At 35.6% G+C, this 19,827-nt stretch overlaps 2 protein-coding genes and 1 long non-coding RNA gene across 3 annotated transcripts; 2 read left to right on the top strand and 1 right to left on the bottom strand.

Annotated features, from left to right (window-relative positions):
• Positions 1-8,495: 8,495 nt before the first annotated feature.
• On the bottom strand, positions 8,496-10,010 carry LOC108820462 (uncharacterized). The gene is made up of 3 exons (XR_008939047.1): positions 9,141-10,010; positions 8,857-8,979; positions 8,496-8,769 (listed from the first exon to the last, which is right to left on the bottom strand). It is a non-coding gene; the product is annotated as an uncharacterized LOC108820462 (long non-coding RNA).
• Positions 10,011-10,485: 475 nt separating this feature from the next.
• Positions 10,486-13,172, top strand: LOC108828281 (protein LATE FLOWERING-like). The gene is made up of 4 exons (XM_056994328.1): positions 10,486-10,765; positions 10,868-10,984; positions 11,202-12,027; positions 12,139-13,172. Exons 3-4 carry the CDS (start codon positions 11,927-11,929, stop codon positions 12,674-12,676), a joined length of 639 nt encoding a protein of 212 aa, XP_056850308.1. The 5' UTR covers positions 10,486-10,765; positions 10,868-10,984; positions 11,202-11,926; the 3' UTR covers positions 12,677-13,172.
• Positions 13,173-15,180: 2,008 nt separating this feature from the next.
• On the top strand, positions 15,181-19,565 carry LOC108828277 (probable pectate lyase 20). The gene is made up of 6 exons (XM_018601912.2): positions 15,181-15,380; positions 15,784-15,849; positions 17,525-18,167; positions 18,584-18,687; positions 18,797-18,935; positions 19,154-19,565. Exons 1-6 carry the CDS (start codon positions 15,298-15,300, stop codon positions 19,373-19,375), a joined length of 1,257 nt encoding a protein of 418 aa, XP_018457414.1. The 5' UTR covers positions 15,181-15,297; the 3' UTR covers positions 19,376-19,565.
• Positions 19,566-19,827: the final 262 nt, after the last annotated feature.

Raw genomic sequence — 19,827 nt, 5'->3', positions numbered from 1 at the left:
TGACCGATGAAATACACTGCATCATCAGCATGACCCATCCCGCCGAGAATCCCATTTTCAATAGAATCCGCTGGAGGAAACTCCACTCCACTCGATCATATGCCTTACTCATATCCGTCTTGATTCCTAGAAATTTCCCCTGGCATGATTTATTAGTTCGTAACCCATGGAACATTTCCTGCGCAATGAGAATATTATCCGATATCAACCTCCCAGAAACAAAAGCCGATTGTGTTTCCGAAATCAGATTGGGTAGTATTACTTTGAGTCGCTGACATAACACCTTCGAGATAATCTTATATCCGACGTTACACAAGCTGATAGGTCTAAGTTCAGTCATTCTGTTAGGTCTCGCCGTCTTTGGAATGAGACAAATATTTGTCAAATTCAATCGATCATCAAATACCCCAGTTCTCAAAAACTCATTTACCATATGAACCATATCACCCTTAATTACTGACCAGGATTGTTGATAGAACAATGCTGTCATTCCATCTGGTCCCGGAGCCTTCTCCGGGTGCATCATAAACAGTGCTGCCTTTACTTCTTCTTCGGTAGCCCTAGCTAGCAATCTATTATTCTGAGCTTCTGTAACCGAAGTCGGTACCTCCTCCAGAAAACTCTCAATCCCTGATGGAGAAGAGGTGTGAAATAATTCATTAAAGTATGTAACAGCCACTCTCTCTACATCCTCCTCCGAATTAACCCACGTGCCATCCTCTTTGTGTAACCCAGTTATCCGATTTTGGATTCTCCGTTGTTTTGTCAATGCATGGTAGAATTCTGTGTTTCTATCCCCGCAAGTGCGCCATTTAACTCTACTTTTTTGCTCCCAGTATTCCTCTTCGTCTCTATAGGCTTCTTTTAGCTTTCTAGAGACCTCCAATACCTCTTCATTCGTCTTAGTAAAGTCGTTTTGGATATCCTCAAGTGCTTTTTGTAAAGTATTTATCTTTTCCTTCCCATATGGAGGGTTGTTTTTCCGCCATACTAATATCTCATGTCTACACCAGTGTACCCTATCCACAATTCCAGCCTTATCATTTACACGTTTAGATTGCCAGCCCCTAGAAATTGATTCCATTAGCCCCTCTTCACCTATCCACCTCTTGTCAAAGCGGAAGGAACCTCTGAGTTTAATCACTCTATCCTCAACCGTCGCCACAATCGGTCTATGATCCGATCCAAACATGCCCAAATATTCGACGTGTGAATATGGAAACATATTGTGCCAGTCGTTGTTGCCAAGGGCTCGATCCAACCGACACTTCACATTATGTCCTTTTCTCCTCCCACTCCATGATAAGGTATTCCCAAGGCTAGGAAATTCCATTAAACCACAGTTATCGATCATATTATTAAAACCTAGAAAAGTATCTGCATGCCGTAGCGTTCCGCCTTCCTTCTCATGATTACCTCTAATCTCATTTAGATCTCCAATAATAAACCATGGATCGGTTCTCGATATACCAATCCTCGTTAATCTTTCCCATACTGGTTCCCGTAAGTTTTGATTTGGTTCCCCATAAACAAACGATAAAAAGATCCGTTTTCCTTTATGTTCCGTTTCCACATCAATGATCCGGTTAGTTGATGATATAATAGTCACTTTAAAACTAGAGTCATAGTATAGTGCCAAACCACCACTTCTCCCTATAGGGTCAACTGTGTGAAGGTGACTAAATCCAAAATGAAACTGAAATGATTGAACAAAATCAAAATTTTGTTTTGTTTCCGACAAGCACATAAACCTTGGTTTGTGTTTATAATATATTTTCCGCAAATAACTAATAGTCCACTTACTCCCAAGACCTTGACAATTCCAACTTAAAATCTTCATCTAAATACCAAATTATTAATGGACTGGTCCTCTCTTCCCCGAGAAAGCCTAAACGACCACCACTCCCAAATTATAATCACCATAGGTCCTAGAAAATTATAAATATTTTTACCCCAAAATAGCCGACTTAGAGTAAAGAGGGCAATATAATCAAATGTGAACAGCTCAGTGCTCATCTTAGTAAAAGGGCACGTCCCTAAAGCGAGAGAGACGTCACTTCTCCTATAATTTGGAGATACCATTTTCCAAATAATTAAAGAGAGAATATCTTGGTCCCATGTTAAATGTATCAGGACACGCCACCATATCATCCAACCAGTTGAGTACCAGAAACAATTTATGGTAGTTTTTATGGCACCCTTGCCTTCTCTGTTGTTGCTATTCCTCCGGGAACACACAAACTCCAGTCTTCCCCGCCTCTTCTTCTCTAACAATAGCCACCACCACGACCTCTTCTCGTGTCCAATTCTCTCCAGTTCTCCCATAATATTTCCTTCAGTGACAAGTGCCAAAGCATTAACCCCTTCAGACCAATGTCTCCTATCAACTCCCATAATCCTTAATTGAGAAATTCCACTAAACTCTTGCGACAGATATATAAGGCCATACCAAGACCTCATCTCATGTCCAATTCTTTCCCTTTCTCCCATTAAATGTCCATCAGTAACAAGTGCCAGAGCATGAACATCTTCAAACCAATACCTCCTTCCAAATTCCATAATCCATAAATATAAATTCCTAGATCTAAATACAGCTGTCCACATACAAATATGCTGCATTAAGATCCCACAATGAAACCAAGAAACCACAGTATTATTAAACCGAGAGCTGTTAACTAACAGCAAAGAAACATACAAGAAACCATTGGACATCCCAACTTTGCCTACAACAATGATGGAACCAGAAACAGAAAAAATAGGCCAATGGAAACCAAAAACAAAGCAACCGGATTTCATAACTGAATCCCACATTATTAAAACAGAAAAAACAGGTTCACCAAAGTGTTTTATGTAACTGATACATGTATAATCTTTTTATATAATTAATGTTAGCTAAATTTGAGTCATAATTAAGTTTAACTAACATTTTAAAGATTTTGTGTAATTGTTTCCATCATTTCAATATTTAGTTTGCTTTCTGTAATATATTCTGATTTTGTTAACATACAACCTAAATTTTACCATCATTTAAATATCAGAAATAGTTTTGGATTTATGCTTTTCGCTGTTTAGTTTAGGTACTGACATTACATTTTCTTAGCTAAATCACAATTCATGTTCCAAATTAGAAAGAATTAATTAATACGTTAATGTACACTCTTATTTCTAACTGTTTTTACGATATACCATTTAAAAGATGTCAAAGGATACTTCAATAGGCATATATATCACAGTATAAGCTGATTCGATACCAAGTGGTGCATGACAAATTCAATCATCACTTCAAACTATAGAATTTTTCCCCAAAAATAATTATCTAAATTCAGTGATCTATCGTCATTTTTAACATCCCTTATATATTAAAAGAGAAGCATTGTCATTTAATGCGTTCACACTATATTAGACACGTGTCAGCTCCATATTCATTTCAATTTAAGTATAATGATGTGTCGGCTTCACAATTATTTGACAATTAATGCGTTCACATTCAAAAATTTTAACTCCATCCAAGATAATTTCTAAAAAAAATTTAATCATCTTATTTTTGTTTCTGCATTTTTAACCTTTGTATTAGTAAATTGAAATTCTCTCCGTACAGCTACTGAATAATATCATATTTGAAAAAAAAAATTACAAAATCATTAAGATTCACATCAACTAGAATATTAAAATAAGAATATTTTTGAAATTGAAAGTTTCATATGTTGCCGAACTTAGCTATGGTTAAGACTTCTGTACACGAATACAATAAATATTTATAATTGGTTATGAATTAAAAACTGAGGTAAGAAACACTATACACACACAAAGTCAGATCTTTAATTCAGCCAATATTATTTTAGGGATCTTTAATTTATGTAAATTTAAATATTTAGTTTTATGTTATTCAATTTTTTATGTTATTCAATTTTTTATGTTTTATATTATTATATTTCAAACTTTTAGGATTTAAGTATATTTGAATTTTGTTAAGAAAATACATAATTAAAATTGATATTCAAACTCGAATCCAAACCGAACCGCAATAATTCAAACCAAATCTAAATTAAAATTTGTAAATATCCGAATACAATTTAAATTTCTAACTCTAAAAATCTGAAATCCGAATAGATCAACTGAAAAGATATATGAATGTACATCCCTAGAAAAGCTATACAGCAAATTCTTTAACATACAAAAAATAATCTAATAAACTATTTCATTCCGCACTGTAGCGCGGATTATTACCTAGTTTAAATCAATATTAGTGGATAAGTTAAATACCTAAGTGGTTACCACATCAATAATGAGGTATATATAGAAATAATATAATCATAGTCACCCAGGTGCACACAAAAAAAGGTGCGCAAAAAAAAAAGCAATCATAGTCACCCCAGACGTTGTGTTGTAAGGCAGCCCCAATGAATCTAGACTACGCCTGAGGCAGTATTCAGTAAAATGCGCTCATCACTGCACTGATGACATGGGACCATGAACGTACAATAAGGCAACACAATTTTGGATTTTGTGAAATATGACTAGAGAGTAAGGCAAAATTTAACCCTTCACTCCGCAAAATGCAACAAATGTAATCAGTTACTGTCAAAGGAGTTATATTGTAGGTTTTTAGCAGAGCTAAATGATACTTTTGCTTTTTTTCTTCTTCTTGTTAATGGATTATATATAAATTCTCAAAACATTGACACAGTTAGAGACCTAATAATAATACTACGGAGTTGAGACGTATCTATTAGTCAATTCTATCCGAGAGTGGATGAGATCACATGACTCTGGACGGTTTTTCAGCAAGATTCAAGATTATTTGGTTGGGTATGGTCTATTCGAGTTCTCTGCATACTTAGCTTTTAGCTAACTTTATCTTTTTAATTATTAAGAAACACTGATTCATTCGTAGTATGTGGATGCTTGTATTTTTATATTTACAGTTTGTTCGATTCCTTCGAAACATTCTTTTCACTTTTTAGTTTGATCAATTCGATGATATAAATTTGGACGAAACATTCCTCTTAACCCTCAAATTTTCGATGTTTAATACATATATATATAGATCATTCGACATTCAAATTACTAACTAAAGCATATATATATCCTCCGGAACCATCAGACCCCAGACAGTCTTCTTCTCCTCCACAGACAGTCTTCTCCTCCTCCACGTCGCTGCTGTACAAATTCTCGCCTGCTCCTTTTCACGATCTGCTGCTGCTAAAGGAACTATCTGCTTCAGATTCACTTTTTCTCACCACAGGCTCTGCTGTTACTCTGTCGGGAACCTGATGAGGATGATGCTCAGAACTGTGAGGTCTCGTTTCTTTGTTCTTCATCTCCAAACACTCTCGATAAAGAACACCCTGTTTGAGCACGGAGCTTCATCTCTAAACCTAGCCTCAAGGGCTTTGTCTATAGCTGTGCAAGATATGGAGGTTGAAGGGAGTCATCGGGTTCAAGAAGATATCGACTACAAGCTACTCTCTTTCCAGTTACAGACAAATCAAAGTCTTGAGGACTGGCTTCTGATTGTCAGAGTATTGGGAGTTAGGCGTTTTGTCGATGCTCACTTCTTACCCATGTACTTTATATGTTATGCTCGACCAGATCTGATTGTCAAGGAATCTCAAGAAGCAGTTCCCTTCTCCTATTATCACTGGCTCCTCTACCATGGCGACAAACCAGAATGGCCTGACTCGTTCCATTACCCAACAATGAGAAGTCTCGAGGACTGGATTTCCGATACTGTTATACTGGTAGTGGAACGCTTCATGGATCCAGCTTCAGCCAGTCGCTGTAGTTTTGAGGACTTCCGGCTTACCACTCGACCCTTTCCTCTGATAGTTTCAGTTTCAAATAAATTTTGGAAATCAGAGAAATCATTAGTTCCAGCCGTCTCACAGCTCCACCACCCCCGGAATCCATCTTCATCAACTAGCTCTTTTTCAAGACAATGCTCAATATCATTTCCAACCCTGAGGTGTCTAAAGCTAGAATCATCAAGTCCTCCAAAATTATTCTTTGCGAGTAATTTTAGTCAAACTTCCTCTCGACAGGGCCGAGAGAGATCTTTCTCCATCTCCTCCTTTTCAAAGGAGAGAATCCTTCCATCACAATCCTTCAATTCAAGCGTTGTCACCAATAGTTCAAAAGTGTTATACTAAAAGGTTCCAACAACCTCCTCCTTAGCTAGGGAGAGACCACTTCATCTTCCTTCCCGTTAAGGAAGAGATTACTTTTGTCTTTCTTCTTTCCGAGAAAAAGACTATTTCCAACTACAGCCTCCTTTGTGGCATCGTCTCTTACTGCGGAAACTTTGGTGTTGCGAAATGCCATGATCTCTGCTCGTCAGTGTGGGATTAACGCTCTCTTGATCGCCTCAGACTCTCAGATGAGAGAAAGACATTCAGAGATCGCTGTTCTTCTTAACGACATCAACCTTCTATCTGCTCTATTTACTGCTGTTGATTTCAAGTTTATCCTTAGACTAGCTATTTTAGATATGGCCTCGTGGTCAACCAAGCTCTCTGTTTTACTGTACTAAACCTAAGTTATGAATTGAATTGATTTACAAAAAAAAAGCATATATATATATATATATATATATCCAGTTTTTATACCTTGATAGTTTCATGCCCCAACATTTCGTTCAAAAAAAAAGAAAAAAAAATTCGTTTATATATATATATCCAGTTTGTATACCTTGATAGTTTCATGCCCCAACATTTCGTTCACAAAAAAAGAAAAAAAAATTCGTTCAACACAATAATAGAGAAAGTTCGTCGGAGTATTGTACATGCTTATGTTACATAAGACTTTCCAATATAAAACTGTATTTTCTCAGAATTAAGTAACTTCATAATATAACTAGGAGAGGCCCGCCCTACGGGCGGGATTTTATATTTTTTCAAAGTAGTTTCAATATTTACAGGATTGTATTTATCTTTGGTTCGAACCAGTTTTCACATGATCTTTTTTGCAATTTGTGTAACTGTAAACCAAAAAAAAATAGCTAAATTTAAATTTGTGCAGCAAAAAATATCTACATGCATCTCTAATCTATATATATGTATATATAGAAGGTTTTATATGAGAAATGACTTACAAAAATAATATTCTTGATTTATGGTTTATATAGAAAAATAAGTGACTTGGGTTAATTATGCAAAAAAAAAACATTACCACAATTTTAAGAAATCAAAAGCTAATCAAAATTAATCAAAATTATTATGAAGATGATCTTTTCACAAATTGTTTATTACTATTGATACATTGATCTAGGAAGGCTTCTTGTATGCATACAGCAACCACATCATAAATATATTTTTTAATATTTTCTGGATGCTCTCTCGAATGGGTTCACCGATCATGTACAGGGGAATAAGCAGCCATACACATGAATTATACTAATTCAGATTGAGCTCATTTATGGAAAATTTTGGTTTATAAACGTAACTTCATTTTATTTTGCTTATGTATCAGTTGTTAATTGTGATATTCCTTCATTTATTCTACTCTCTCTAAAGTTAAGCTTGGTAACCACAAAAAAATGTGATATTTCTTTTTTTGGTCGGAATTTGATCAAACGTAAAAAAAAATATATTGGAAATGGATTTTTTACTTTTGTTCTTATAGTTTTTTAATATATTTTAATATATATATATATATATAAATAGATTATATTTTTCCTTAAAGTATCATTTGTTGACTAAATTTTCACAAAAACTCAAGTTATATGATGTATATTCACTTATTTTCTATATTTTATTTATGATATTTTGTTAATTTTTTTTAAGCTGATGTTTGTAAAATTACTGTTCTGATTATTTATTAATTTTTATTGTGGTTTTCATCATATTTTTTGTTAATGTTTCTTGTTCTGAGCTTAGTGGAAACAAATTTAGATTCATTTTTTTCCATTGGCTTAGGTTTGATGTAATATCAAAAAACCATTATCGTAAATGAATTTTCTGCTTCTATATCTTATTGATTTCTCTATTTTTCTGATGTAATTTTTAAATTATATCTATGTTAGTTTTAACTAATGTTATCTGTTGACTAAACTTTTCACTAATTTCAAATTATATCATGTATTTCCCTTAAAATTATTTTGTCATATTTCTGTATCGTGTTATGTTTATGTATTTGTTCATATAACCAGCTTGAGTTATAACTGACGTTTTCTTGCATTGAATGACATTAGATGCGTTCATTTGGATACAACAAAGTTGGATAAAAAGCTTCTCAAAGTGGAATCACCTATCGGCTCCGAAAGTGCAGTTTTGTATATATTAATAACTAATTTATCCTATTATTGTTAAGATTTGTATAATATTATTTATGTCGGTCATTCTTATAGTAATATTTTTACACATCTTTCTTTGGGAGAAAAACATATCCTTCTTCTGACCAATTGTTTTTTCCTTTTACCAATCATCATATTTCAGCTTTGATTATTCTGCAGAACTTCTGCTATATACATATATCATTAAAGCACATAATAATAGCAATATTTTGAATAAAGTTTATCATTAAACCTTTTTATAACCTGTTGAAACAAAAAATAATTTTTTTATAACCTACAAATTTCTTTATTTTATTCTTCTGCGCTTAAAAACTTGTGATGAACACTGGTCCTCCCATAGGCTTGTTCTGTAGTGCAAAATCCTTTCATAATCATTGACACTGGAGACACCAGTAACCAGTTGTGGCATCTCAAAAACCAGATATGGGTAAACCATTGATGTTACTGATGTGGATGGTGATATTGAACTCATTGCCCATCTGAGGTTGTAATAAAAACATTTGGAGGAACTATTATTTCAGTCACTACATACGTCTGCAATTGTGATTTCAGAGTAGGGTGCTTACTATTATATTATTGGTCTCTACTCTCGCCATGTTTCTGAAAAGCTCGTCAGATCTTTTTGACGAGGTGTCAAAGCAACATCGACATTCCTCGATGAGAAACTGCTTCGTATGTTTTTCTCATGACTGTTAATTCAGGATAAATAAGACAAATGAATCAAAAAATTCAACTAAGCATGAGATTAAACAAAAAAAACTATATAGAACCTCTCAACGGTGAACTAACTATTAAATCCACTAAAATCCACTAAAATGGCATGAATTCTAAGCAAACATGTGAAGCCTACCTCAATTCTGGTGAGAGATATTCCATTTAGTTATCTTAACGTCAGTGGACTCAGTAAGCTGCTTGATCTGCCTCATAGCAACCTACTTTCCATTAGGATCTTCTTGATACATCAACCAATAACAGTTTTTAAGAAGCAACAGAGTTAGTGTTATTAGTGAAAAATATTTTCTGTTGGGATTTCATGTGATCACAAAATTTAAAAAAAAATCATTTTCATACAAAAGGCTGATAACTTGGGCTGATATCAAACTTCCTCGTTCCTAAGCCATTGCAATAACACAATATCATCATCCTCTTCGTCACTGTCTCCTTCTCCCTCAGTTAATATCACATCAGGCCTCACACACTCGCTCCAACAAATGCCCTACGGCTTTCACATCCACACCGTCATCACCGTTACCGTCCACATCTTAATTTCCGTCTCCAAAATCTTTTTGATCGCGGTTTATCCTCTATCCTTCTCCAGAATTCTGAGCAATCGCCAGCACCGTCTCATTCGTTCGCTTTATTCCCGGAGCAATCGCCAGCACCGACCGGAGACCACTTGTGGATCCAAGGAGGGGATGATTTTAGGGTTCCGGTGATCCAATCGAGGGTTGTTATGGCTCCAATCGTTGATGCTACGCTCGATCGTACAGATCAAACTAAACAGAATGGATGAGAATTTACCTATTACAATGGCTAAAACGGAGAGGCGTTCAAAAGGATGATTCTCAAGGGATGAATCCTCAGGTTTTTATAGATAGAGATACACCGTCTTGGAAGAGAGATAAGAATTGAATGAGTGATTGAGACGGTAAAACCTTCGAGAAGAAGAAGCGCAAACGATGAACAGCGGCTTCACGTCTCCAAAGCGAAGGCAACTAAAGGGCCAAGATTATCTTAGTTTCTCAGCCCATAACACGCGAAATACACAGAAGACAGTCGAAGCCCAAACCAGAGAAAATGAAGACAAGTGTCGCGACCACAAAAGGTGAATTAGTGACATGGCATCCTATGTGGACACCCCAGAAGAGATGAAAAGCTTCTTTTATATAAATAGATTGAATTTTATTAAATCATTTTAGAATGGAAAGTGAAACAATAAATAAAAATGGATACATCCATTTATAAAAAATCTATTTTTAATCTATTTTAGAACATAAAATATAGTAGTGTTAGAATTCTTTTTACTCTAAATTTTATTTGGAATGAAAAATAAAGCCATGTTGGAGATGCTTCTAGTTTTTTTTTTCTCACAGATGCTTCTAGTTAGCAGTAGCATATGTAGTAGGTACATTTTATGTAGTAATCAAAGGGTTTTTTTTTACATATATTCTTATTTTTACATTAATTTATTTTTGTCACATTACTTTATTTAATACTCGGTGGTAGATGCTGAAGTTCGATACATTTTAATTAGATGAAAGGTATAATATACAAGTTTTAAAGCTGAAAGTCCGTCTTGCAAAAAAAAAAATAGTTTGAGGGTTTTCTTGCAAAGTCCTCGAAAGCAAAAGCACTACTGAACTACGATTGTCGTCGACTAAAAAAGTACCCTAAAAGTCGAAACGCTTCTTCAATTTTGCCGCAGTTCTCATCGTAGTGGCGAGCAACAATCCCACTCGCAGATTCTTCCATCAGGTATCTCTACTCTTCTTCCTTCAACATCTCTCTACTCTCTTCTGTCTTTTACACGGCAGATCATTGGGATCTGAAAACTTGGTCTCTGTTTCTTGCGTGCAGAGCTAATAGACAGGTGCATAGGGTCGAAGTGATAATGAAAGGAGACAAGGAGCTCGTGGGGGTTCTCAAAGGCTTTGACGTTTACGTCAACATGGTCCTTGAGGATGTCACCGAGTAGTAAGTCTCCTCGTTTTCCTATTATGTCGCTCCTCCTGGTTTTTCTCGATCGGTTTAGATTTAGGATGACATTATGTGTGTATTTAGACCTGATCATATGCGTGTGGTTTAGTGATTTACTAATGCTTTAGGACCTTGCTACTTGCTTTGGAGATATGTACATGTACTTACTCATAGATTCGGGCCTGTAACATTTTACCTGATTAAATATAACCAGCGTGCAGTGAGATTACAGCAGAAGGAAGCCCAACACCGACCATGGCAATATCAATAATATACTAGAATGTATGCTAAATGGGTCGAGACAGGTCCTTAAATATAAAGCCCAGTGACTTAGTACCATTTTGGCTGGCGAATGAGAAGTAGCCAACTAAGTGGAGACAAGATGCTGCAAGGGGAAGTGGGCGGTGCTTCCAGTCAGTACCCATCATCAGTCTTTCTTTATGACTACCCATTGCTTCTCAAGTTATGGAGCATCCATCCTTTTTTCCTACACCAATTTGGCATCACTTTCCCAAACCTTGTCTAAGAGATCAACATCTGATTTGTTAATATGTTTCTCAATCCAAACTAATCTTATGATTCTTATATAATCCCAAATGTAAATACAAATTTCAAAGTAAGTTCATTAAAGACATGGTCAACATTAACAAAAGAGAAAGTTCTGATTAGGCCAATAGCAAATATGAGTTCCATTAAAGCAAAAAAAAAAAGATATTCTAATATCAAGACAGAAGAAAAAGAAGTTCCATTCCCCAATTCAAAAGTCTCTTTCTTGCTCACCAATCATTCTCCTTCTCATCAACATGCACCACTTTCACTCATTCTTTTATCTCTCTTTACCTCTGACTCTCTCTTATCTCCTCTGTTCCCAAGCCCATACTTGTAAAAGAACCTGCTCCCAAAGTTGGCTCTGCACAACTCTCAATAGTAACAGCACTAATGAATCCACTCACAGTTTCAGATTCTTCACATTTTCCAACGCTTCTCAAACACCATCTTAACTTGGCTTCTCTTCTACTTCTCATCTTCTCCCTCACCCTGTATATAAATAGTCATATATACACTTCTCAGTTAGTCATATTGGCTCTCCAAGTTGTTTTGTGCACTTATTGGAAGCTAATCTTATGTTTACTCTCTTTTGGTGTGTATAGAAAACATAGAATGGAAGAAGATCATCAGCATCAAGTAGAAGAGGAGGAGGAAGAAGAGATCATGCCATCCCAAGAAGCCAACAAGACAGACGAAGACACATCTTCATCTAGACTACTGTTTCCATGCCTCTTCTGCTATAGAAAGTTCCATAGTTCTCAAGCCCTAGGAGGCCACCAGAATGCTCACAAGAAGGAGAGAACCGCTGCTAGAAGAGCCAAAAGAGCTTACGATTTTATCAACAACAATGACTTGCTTCACACGTTACCTGTCTTTTTATCCTCCCCATCTCCGCACCCCTTGACAATCTTAAGCTACCCTTCTTCTACGTCCGTTGCATGCTTTCCAGCTTCTCATACAGACCTTCCAATCTTCAAATCCAACGGTGCTCATGTCGTGTTGGCGTCATCCCACCAAGGTAGAGATAGCAAAGAAGGGTATCTTGGTCAAAAATGTGTTCAAATTTTGGATCATAACGGTAACGTGGTGAATAGTGAGAACGGTCAAAACCAGTGTCTTGATCTCTCCCTCCATTTGTAATCTTAGGGTTTGTTGTTACATCAGTGGGAAAAGATCCGATGTTCCCACACGTGAATCTTCTACGTATATGTCTCTTTCATGCATGAGGATCGTCCTATCGTGGACATAATCCGAAGATTTATAGTATCCTGATGCTTTTGTTATGGTTATAATGCCCCGATAAGCTAATCTGCACTATGTAGAAGATAATACTTTCAAGCTGCCAAAAGATAATAAAAAAACCATCCTCATGTGGATACTAGACTTCGTTGTTTTTGCTGGGGTTTCCTTTTTTCCTTTTAGACGATAATAATTTTATCCAGTAAATGCTACTGAATGAAGAAAGGAGAATCAAGAATATGATGTTACAAAAAAAAAATGGAAAAGAACACTCACACATGACATTTATCTGTTGTTGGCCGAACTCATTATTGTTTTCATAATATCACAGAACACCTATGCATATTGCAAAAATTATTTTACTTAATTAATGTTTGTCAGTCTGGAAGCCTAATCACTGTCCATTGCCCAACATGTGGAAAATAATGAACCGACTGAATTGTGTGTCTAGTTCTGAAAAATAAATATTATTGGATTTTGTTTATTTAAATTATTTTCTTTAAAATTATACATGAAAGTTATTAGATATATAATAGTAGATACTGTTTGTCCCCCAAGAAAACAGTAGATAGTATTATGCTTCTGAGTTTATATTTATTTATACTATTATTTAGACAATGACTTTTCTGAATTATCACGTTAAAAATAGAATAGTTAAAATTATTTTGAATTATAATTAGATTTATTAATATATAATTAACCATAAATTAAAATGAATTTATTGATTTAATAATTTTCATTATTACAAAATATTTTAAGCACATTAGCATTTTAAAGTTATCTTACATGATAAAAAGTATTTATGTTGTGCAATTTTTTTATATATAAAATATTGTTTAATTTGTTATTAAATATTTTGAACTCATGAAAAATAATTTGTTATAGTGGTCTTTGAATTAATTAATAACATTTATTTATAACTATTTATAAAACTTTTATGTTAATGTCTCACGGACGAAATATCTAGTTATAATAAAAATATAGATACAAATTAAAAAGAAACTAATTAGGAGAAAACACATAAAATCATTGCTTTGAGTTCGTTTCTCTTCTTTATTATTTTTCTCTATTTATTTCATTACTAAATTGTGAGAAATATTTTAGCCGTTGATCATCCCTTTATTTAAATCAATTTTCTTTACATCCTTAAAACTTTTTCTTTCTTGGCACCAACATGTAGCTGTCATGGCGGTGAGAGACTGTGGAAACCGTGGCAGAAGATGACTAGGAGGTCATAGACTTTTCAACTAAAAGAATTCTTCATCATTTGCTTCTGTATTTTCACCTCTAATCTAAGTATATTTTTTTGGTTAAATATTTTAATTATGTTTTAGTTTCTCATAATAAGCTTTTGCTTAATTCTCTATCTTTGAAAAGCTTGTATGCTTGTCCATTTTAGTAGAAACCGTTTTTATTATAAACCATTATGTAGCCTAGCTGTATATATATGTACAGTTATAGTAAACAGTGGCCGAATCTTATTGTTTTCTTATAAAATACAGTAGGAAAATATATATGCAAACGATGATGATTGGGTGTTTAAGGTAATACACGAAGTTTGATTGGGTTTGTAATCTGCCACGTTGAGCTAATCACCGGCGTGTTTTCCGGACATTCGCCGCTGACGAGAAGATATCTATATACATGTGTTATGTTAAACAATAACGTGGAGACTTTTATGAGACGAACGTGTCGGAATGAACAGCCGCCCGGCACATGATATACCTGGCCTACCGCACGTGATAGAAAGAGGGATGCCAGTGAGAAAATTAAATAGCAAGGAGATGAAAATTGGAAAGTAGAAAAAGCTCGGTTTGTTTTGTTATTTGGTTATTAAAACTTTGGATATGATTACTGATTAGGCAATATAATTACAAACAGAGAAGTGGTTCATCTATGATTATTAGTTGAACCTTGAACTTGAACGTAATACTAACTGATCAAAGAAAACAAATCCCAATGAAAAATAGTACCCCCAACTTTGTCCATCTTTCCCAGAATAGAAGTATACATTTTGGTTGATACTAAACTTTATATCATGTGAAACGTATATTGTTTTTAGTAAGTACAACGTATGAAAAATGTAAAAAAATTACAATTATAACATCAATTAACCTTAGAATTCCCACTTTGATTAACAGTTTGTACAACCTATCCTTCTGATTGTATAATTTGTCTCTTATCACATCACGTACATTATGAATTGTGTAAAATAACTATACAATTATGGTAAAATATTAATTTCATTATGCGGCCATTTTGAGTTATGGGTCTTAACAGAACTATAACAAAATCAATTTAATGAAGTTGTATAACTTTTTTGTAAAAAATAATTATTAGGTCAAACATTATTCTAGTAGAATATGACACGGCCATTTTCTCCTATAAAACAACTCCTCCCACTAGAGCCTTTCTTAAACTCTTTTCATCTTTCTCCTTCCTTCTTCTTGGAACACAATAGGCCGACAATAGCCTCTGCATCAGACAGAGACAAAAAAACATCACAGAGCAGAGGAAGAACGATGGGTATCACCCAAGTAGTTGTCCTCTTCGCTTCTGCATTATTCCTATCATCAATGCTCTTCACTGGCGTCGATTCCATCAGGTATCATATGATTAATTGTTATTATATCGAAATTTTCTTAGCTCAGTTTGGGGTTAACTGTTTTATGTGATCTGGTTCAAAGAATGTAGCATTGAATCTCCAGCAGCAACTCAAAATTTTGTGGTAGAACAAGACAACTCTTTTTCTTTTAGTTACTGATCTGCATAACTTAATTTTGCAATCTCAAAATTCTTGTAGTTCAGGATATTTCTATCGACCATGTACAGATCCGTGTCTCAAACACCAATGTTTTATTACTAACAATGCAACAATTCAATTTGTATACTAGTAATTAATGAATTAGCGAGGCTTAGTATATTGTTTTTATAATTGAGTTGTTTCATGTTGTGTTAGAGATAGTAAACGTAATTCTGTTGTAAATGAATGAATTAATTGGTTTCAGGTCTAATGAAACATGGCATGAACATGCAGTTGAGAATCCAGACGAAGTAGCTGCCATGGTGGACATGTGAGTTTTTCTGTTGCTTCAAAAAAACTATATACAGTTGGCCGTGTTTCAGCTTTATTAGCGTACTAGTAGTTATAAAGTCTGTTTGCTGATTAAATAGGAGGTTCGGATCTGTTTCTTCAATAGCAGTTATGTACTTATTAGTAAAACAATAAACTATACTTAACCTACACGTTTGGTTGGATAAATTCATGTTGATTTTCTATTGGAATTAATTAAGAAAAAAATCAGAAAACTGGTAAGTTGTATTTATGTGGAGCAGAGTACTCACATGGATTTTCTGTAAGAACTTTACTGAGTCGGTTCAGAGTTCTGGCGGTGGGCAAAAACCAAACATCATGTACTGATGTACATGGATGGTGCTCATTTAGTTATAGATCTGGATGAGATTTTCTCATTAAATGCAATGCCACCACGTCGTATAGTTGAATCATTGAAATAAAACAAGAAAAATATAAGTAATAAATATTATTGCTTGCGAAAAATCTTATGGAATTATTAGATACATTGGTCCAAAAGAACACGTGTAATGTTTTTTGTTTTGGAGAAAAGCCTGTGTAAATGTTCCAACAAACACCTAACCTTTAGTAATAGTGAACTGCGACCACCCCATGATGCATATGCCTCGTGTGTATGTTCTTTGAATTATTTCCATTTGTAACAATACTATACAGAATTGGTCCAAAGAAAAACAATACTATACAGAAGCAGTTACGTGAAACTTATTACATAATCACGGTCTTTAACATAAGCAAATATAGAACTCTAATATATTAAAAATAAATTTTATTCAATTTTTACTCAATCTTAAAAGATATTGCAAATTGCAATTAATTAAGCTAATAACCCACGGTATTTTGAAGTACAAAGTCAAAACCATATTCGATCGTTAGTTACACCTTCATTTCTCAAATATTTTAGCCATTATGTTTTCTTTTGCTTCTAGAAATTAATATGATTCGCCATGTTTTTTTTTTTTTAACTCAACGACAACTTTTCATTAGCCAAAAGTGAATACAGGATTACAACCTCAAAAGATTTTAAACCCAACATACAACCGATGAGATCTAGTATCGCCTAGGAACACGGAGTCGAAACTGGAATGGATCCTAAACTACCCAATCTAATTCATCGGTGTATTTTTAACCACAATGAATCGAATCCATCCCACGACCCGAGATGAACCGATTCTTAACCCCTAAAATAGACCAAATGAGATGACAACAATGAAACCCAAAAGCAACTGAAAACAAAACCAGACCAGAAAATAAGACCCACTACATTGGGCTTCTAAAGATCAGATTTCAGGACAGGCCCAATGTCTCTTCACCTTCCGGTGCGCATCTGGTCAGAGTCGGTCACCGTCGGGGCACTGTTCACTCCTTAGCCAAACCCGGGAGAATCCCGTAATGAAAGCGGGAGAATCCCGTAGTGAAAAGCGGGTCTGACAACGTCGCCATGGCCGACGTTGTTACACCTTCATTTCTCAAATATTTTAGCCATTATGTTTTGTTTTGCTTCTAGAAATTAATATGATTCGTCATTATAGCATAATAATGTCTCCACCGACGTATTAAATGGCCCACTCAAATTGGTTTGATCTCGGTTAATCACGTCAAATTAATTTACCCAAACAATTAATTCGGTTCGACTAAACCGGTTTCGATGTTTTCAGGAGCATCCGCAACAGCACAGAGCGGAGGCGACTAGGCTACTTCTCCTGCTCCACCGGAAACCCCATCGACGACTGCTGGCGCTGCGACCCTAGATGGAAACTCCGGCGAAAACGCCTCGCCGACTGCTCGATCGGCTTCGGCCGCAACGCGATCGGCGGCCGCGACGGCCGTTACTACGTCGTCTCCGATCCCGGCGACGACGACCCGGTCAACCCCCACCCCGGCACGCTCCGCCACGCCGTGATCCAGGACGAGCCGCTCTGGATCGTCTTCAAGCGCGACATGGTCATCGTCCTCAAGGAGGAGCTGATCATGAACAGCTTCAAGACCATCGACGGCCGCGGCGCCAACGTCCACATCGCCGGCGGCGCGTGCGTCACGATCCAGTACGTGACGAACATCATCATCCACGGCGTGAACATCCACGACTGTAAGCCGACGGGCAACGCGATGGTGAGGAGCTCTCCGTCGCACTACGGGTGGAGGACGATGGCTGATGGAGACGGGATCTCGATCTTCGGGTCGAGTCATATTTGGATTGATCACAACTCGCTCTCGAGTTGTGCTGATGGGCTTATCGATGCGGTGATGTCTTCAACGGCTATTACTATCTCCAACAACTACTTCACTCATCACAATGAGGTACGGTTCTAGTAATACAACAAAAAAAACGGTTTGGTCTGAAATTTTTGAATAATTTAAGATAATTCAAACAAAATATCAGATAATTCATGTTTTAAGATAAAAAATATCAAAGCAATTCAAATTGTTCAAGATGTTCAATTTAGATAATTTCATATAATTCAGATAGAAATATTCTGATAATTCATTTTTGAATATTTTAGTTTTAACGATATATATTATTTTAAAATTAATTATAACTAATATATTTAGGTATATATAAATCGTATTATGGATATTCATATACGCAATTGGTTCTAGTTTCTAGTTTTTTTTTGGATTCAGATAAAAAGTTTCAGTTTTTTTTTTGATTGTTTGGGTTTTGGATAACCTAATTTAGGGCTATGGTAGTGATGACAAAGGAACTTGGTTGACAGGTTATGTTATTGGGGCATAGTGATACATACACAAGGGACAAAGTGATGCAAGTTACTATTGCTTACAACCATTTTGGTGAGGGTCTTATCCAGAGGATGCCAAGGTACATACTTTGATAGGTTTTAGGATCTTACCTCTCAGCTAGATTCGTCTCATTGGGTAGCTTGTTAGATTCGGAAGGTTAAAGTATGAACCTTTTTTTTCGATTCCAGGTGTAGACATGGATATTTCCATGTAGTTAACAATGACTACACGCACTGGGAAATGTATGCAATCGGTGGCAGTGCGAGTCCCACCATCAACAGCCAGGGGAATAGATATCTTGCTCCAACAAACCGGTTTGCTAAAGAGGTGCTTGCTTAATCATCAAAAGCTTACAGACTTTGCACTCTTAAAAGATCAGCTCCACTTAAAGGACCAATCTTTATTAATGTCTTAAAAATGATGATGGGTAGCCAGATAGAACCAGTCTAGTAATATGGAAATGGCTTTGCTTCCAATCAGAAACACAAGTTATCATTGTGGTTTCGTATACGGTTTTGCTGATAGGATCTATTTTATGTGGGCAGGTGACAAAGAGAGACTATGCAGGGGAGTGGCAATGGAAGCACTGGAACTGGAGATCAGAAGGAGACCTTTTCCTAAACGGTGCTTTCTTCACACGTTCTGGATCAGGACTTGGAGCCAGCTACGCTAGAGCTTCAAGTTTAGCAGCCAAATCATCATCCCTTGTTGGCGTCATCACCTCCAATGCCGGTGCTCTTAATTGCAGAGGTGGTCGGCGGTGTTAATACTTACTAATTAATCTTATTTTGGGGTTCTTTGCATTTATACATGGCAATAGCACTATTGAAATGTCTGAGGCTTGATTTAAAAAAAGCTGCCTCAACTGTATTATAAAAGTTGTATGCTTATATTCTTGTTGTACCACCCTCTTGTATTTGATTTATGTATCTATAAAAGGCAAGCAAATTTGGAACTCTTCCTTTACTATATCATCTTTATCTATGACACCATAAACTTGAAGTTCACCAGTTCATTGGCCTTACAAGTACTTAACAAGACATAGCAGTTATTTGTGGAATGTTGCGACATTTATATATTGTAATGAATAATGTTAGTGACGTCCTCATCGGCTGGACAAGGTCTGGCATTTTATTATTAGAGCTAAGCTTAGCTAGTAGCCTTTATTAGGCTAAGTCTGGTACATGTTGGTTGGGCATGACTAAGCCCGACCAGACGA

The sequence above is a fragment of the Raphanus sativus genome, chromosome 9 (genome assembly GCF_000801105.2).
Source record: "Raphanus sativus cultivar WK10039 chromosome 9, ASM80110v3, whole genome shotgun sequence".
NCBI classification, from domain to species: Eukaryota; Viridiplantae; Streptophyta; class Magnoliopsida; order Brassicales; family Brassicaceae; genus Raphanus; species Raphanus sativus.
This window is presented reverse-complemented; position numbering and strand designations above follow the sequence as displayed.

Bases quoted from the DNA above. Each gene is read 5' to 3' on its own strand.
- LOC108828281 (XM_056994328.1), top strand. From the start codon at position 11,927: ATGAATCCACTCACAGTTTCAGATTCTTCACATTTTCCAACGCTTCTC. The intron at 12,028-12,138 runs GTATATAAATAG...TGGTGTGTATAG, and splicing joins CTCATCTTCTCCCTCACCCT to AAAACATAGAATGGAAGAAG.
- LOC108828277 (XM_018601912.2), top strand. From the start codon at position 15,298: ATGGGTATCACCCAAGTAGTTGTCCTCTTCGCTTCTGCATTATTCCTA. The intron at 18,168-18,583 runs GTACGGTTCTAG...CTTGGTTGACAG, and splicing joins ACTTCACTCATCACAATGAG to GTTATGTTATTGGGGCATAG. The intron at 18,688-18,796 runs GTACATACTTTG...TTTCGATTCCAG, and splicing joins CTTATCCAGAGGATGCCAAG to GTGTAGACATGGATATTTCC.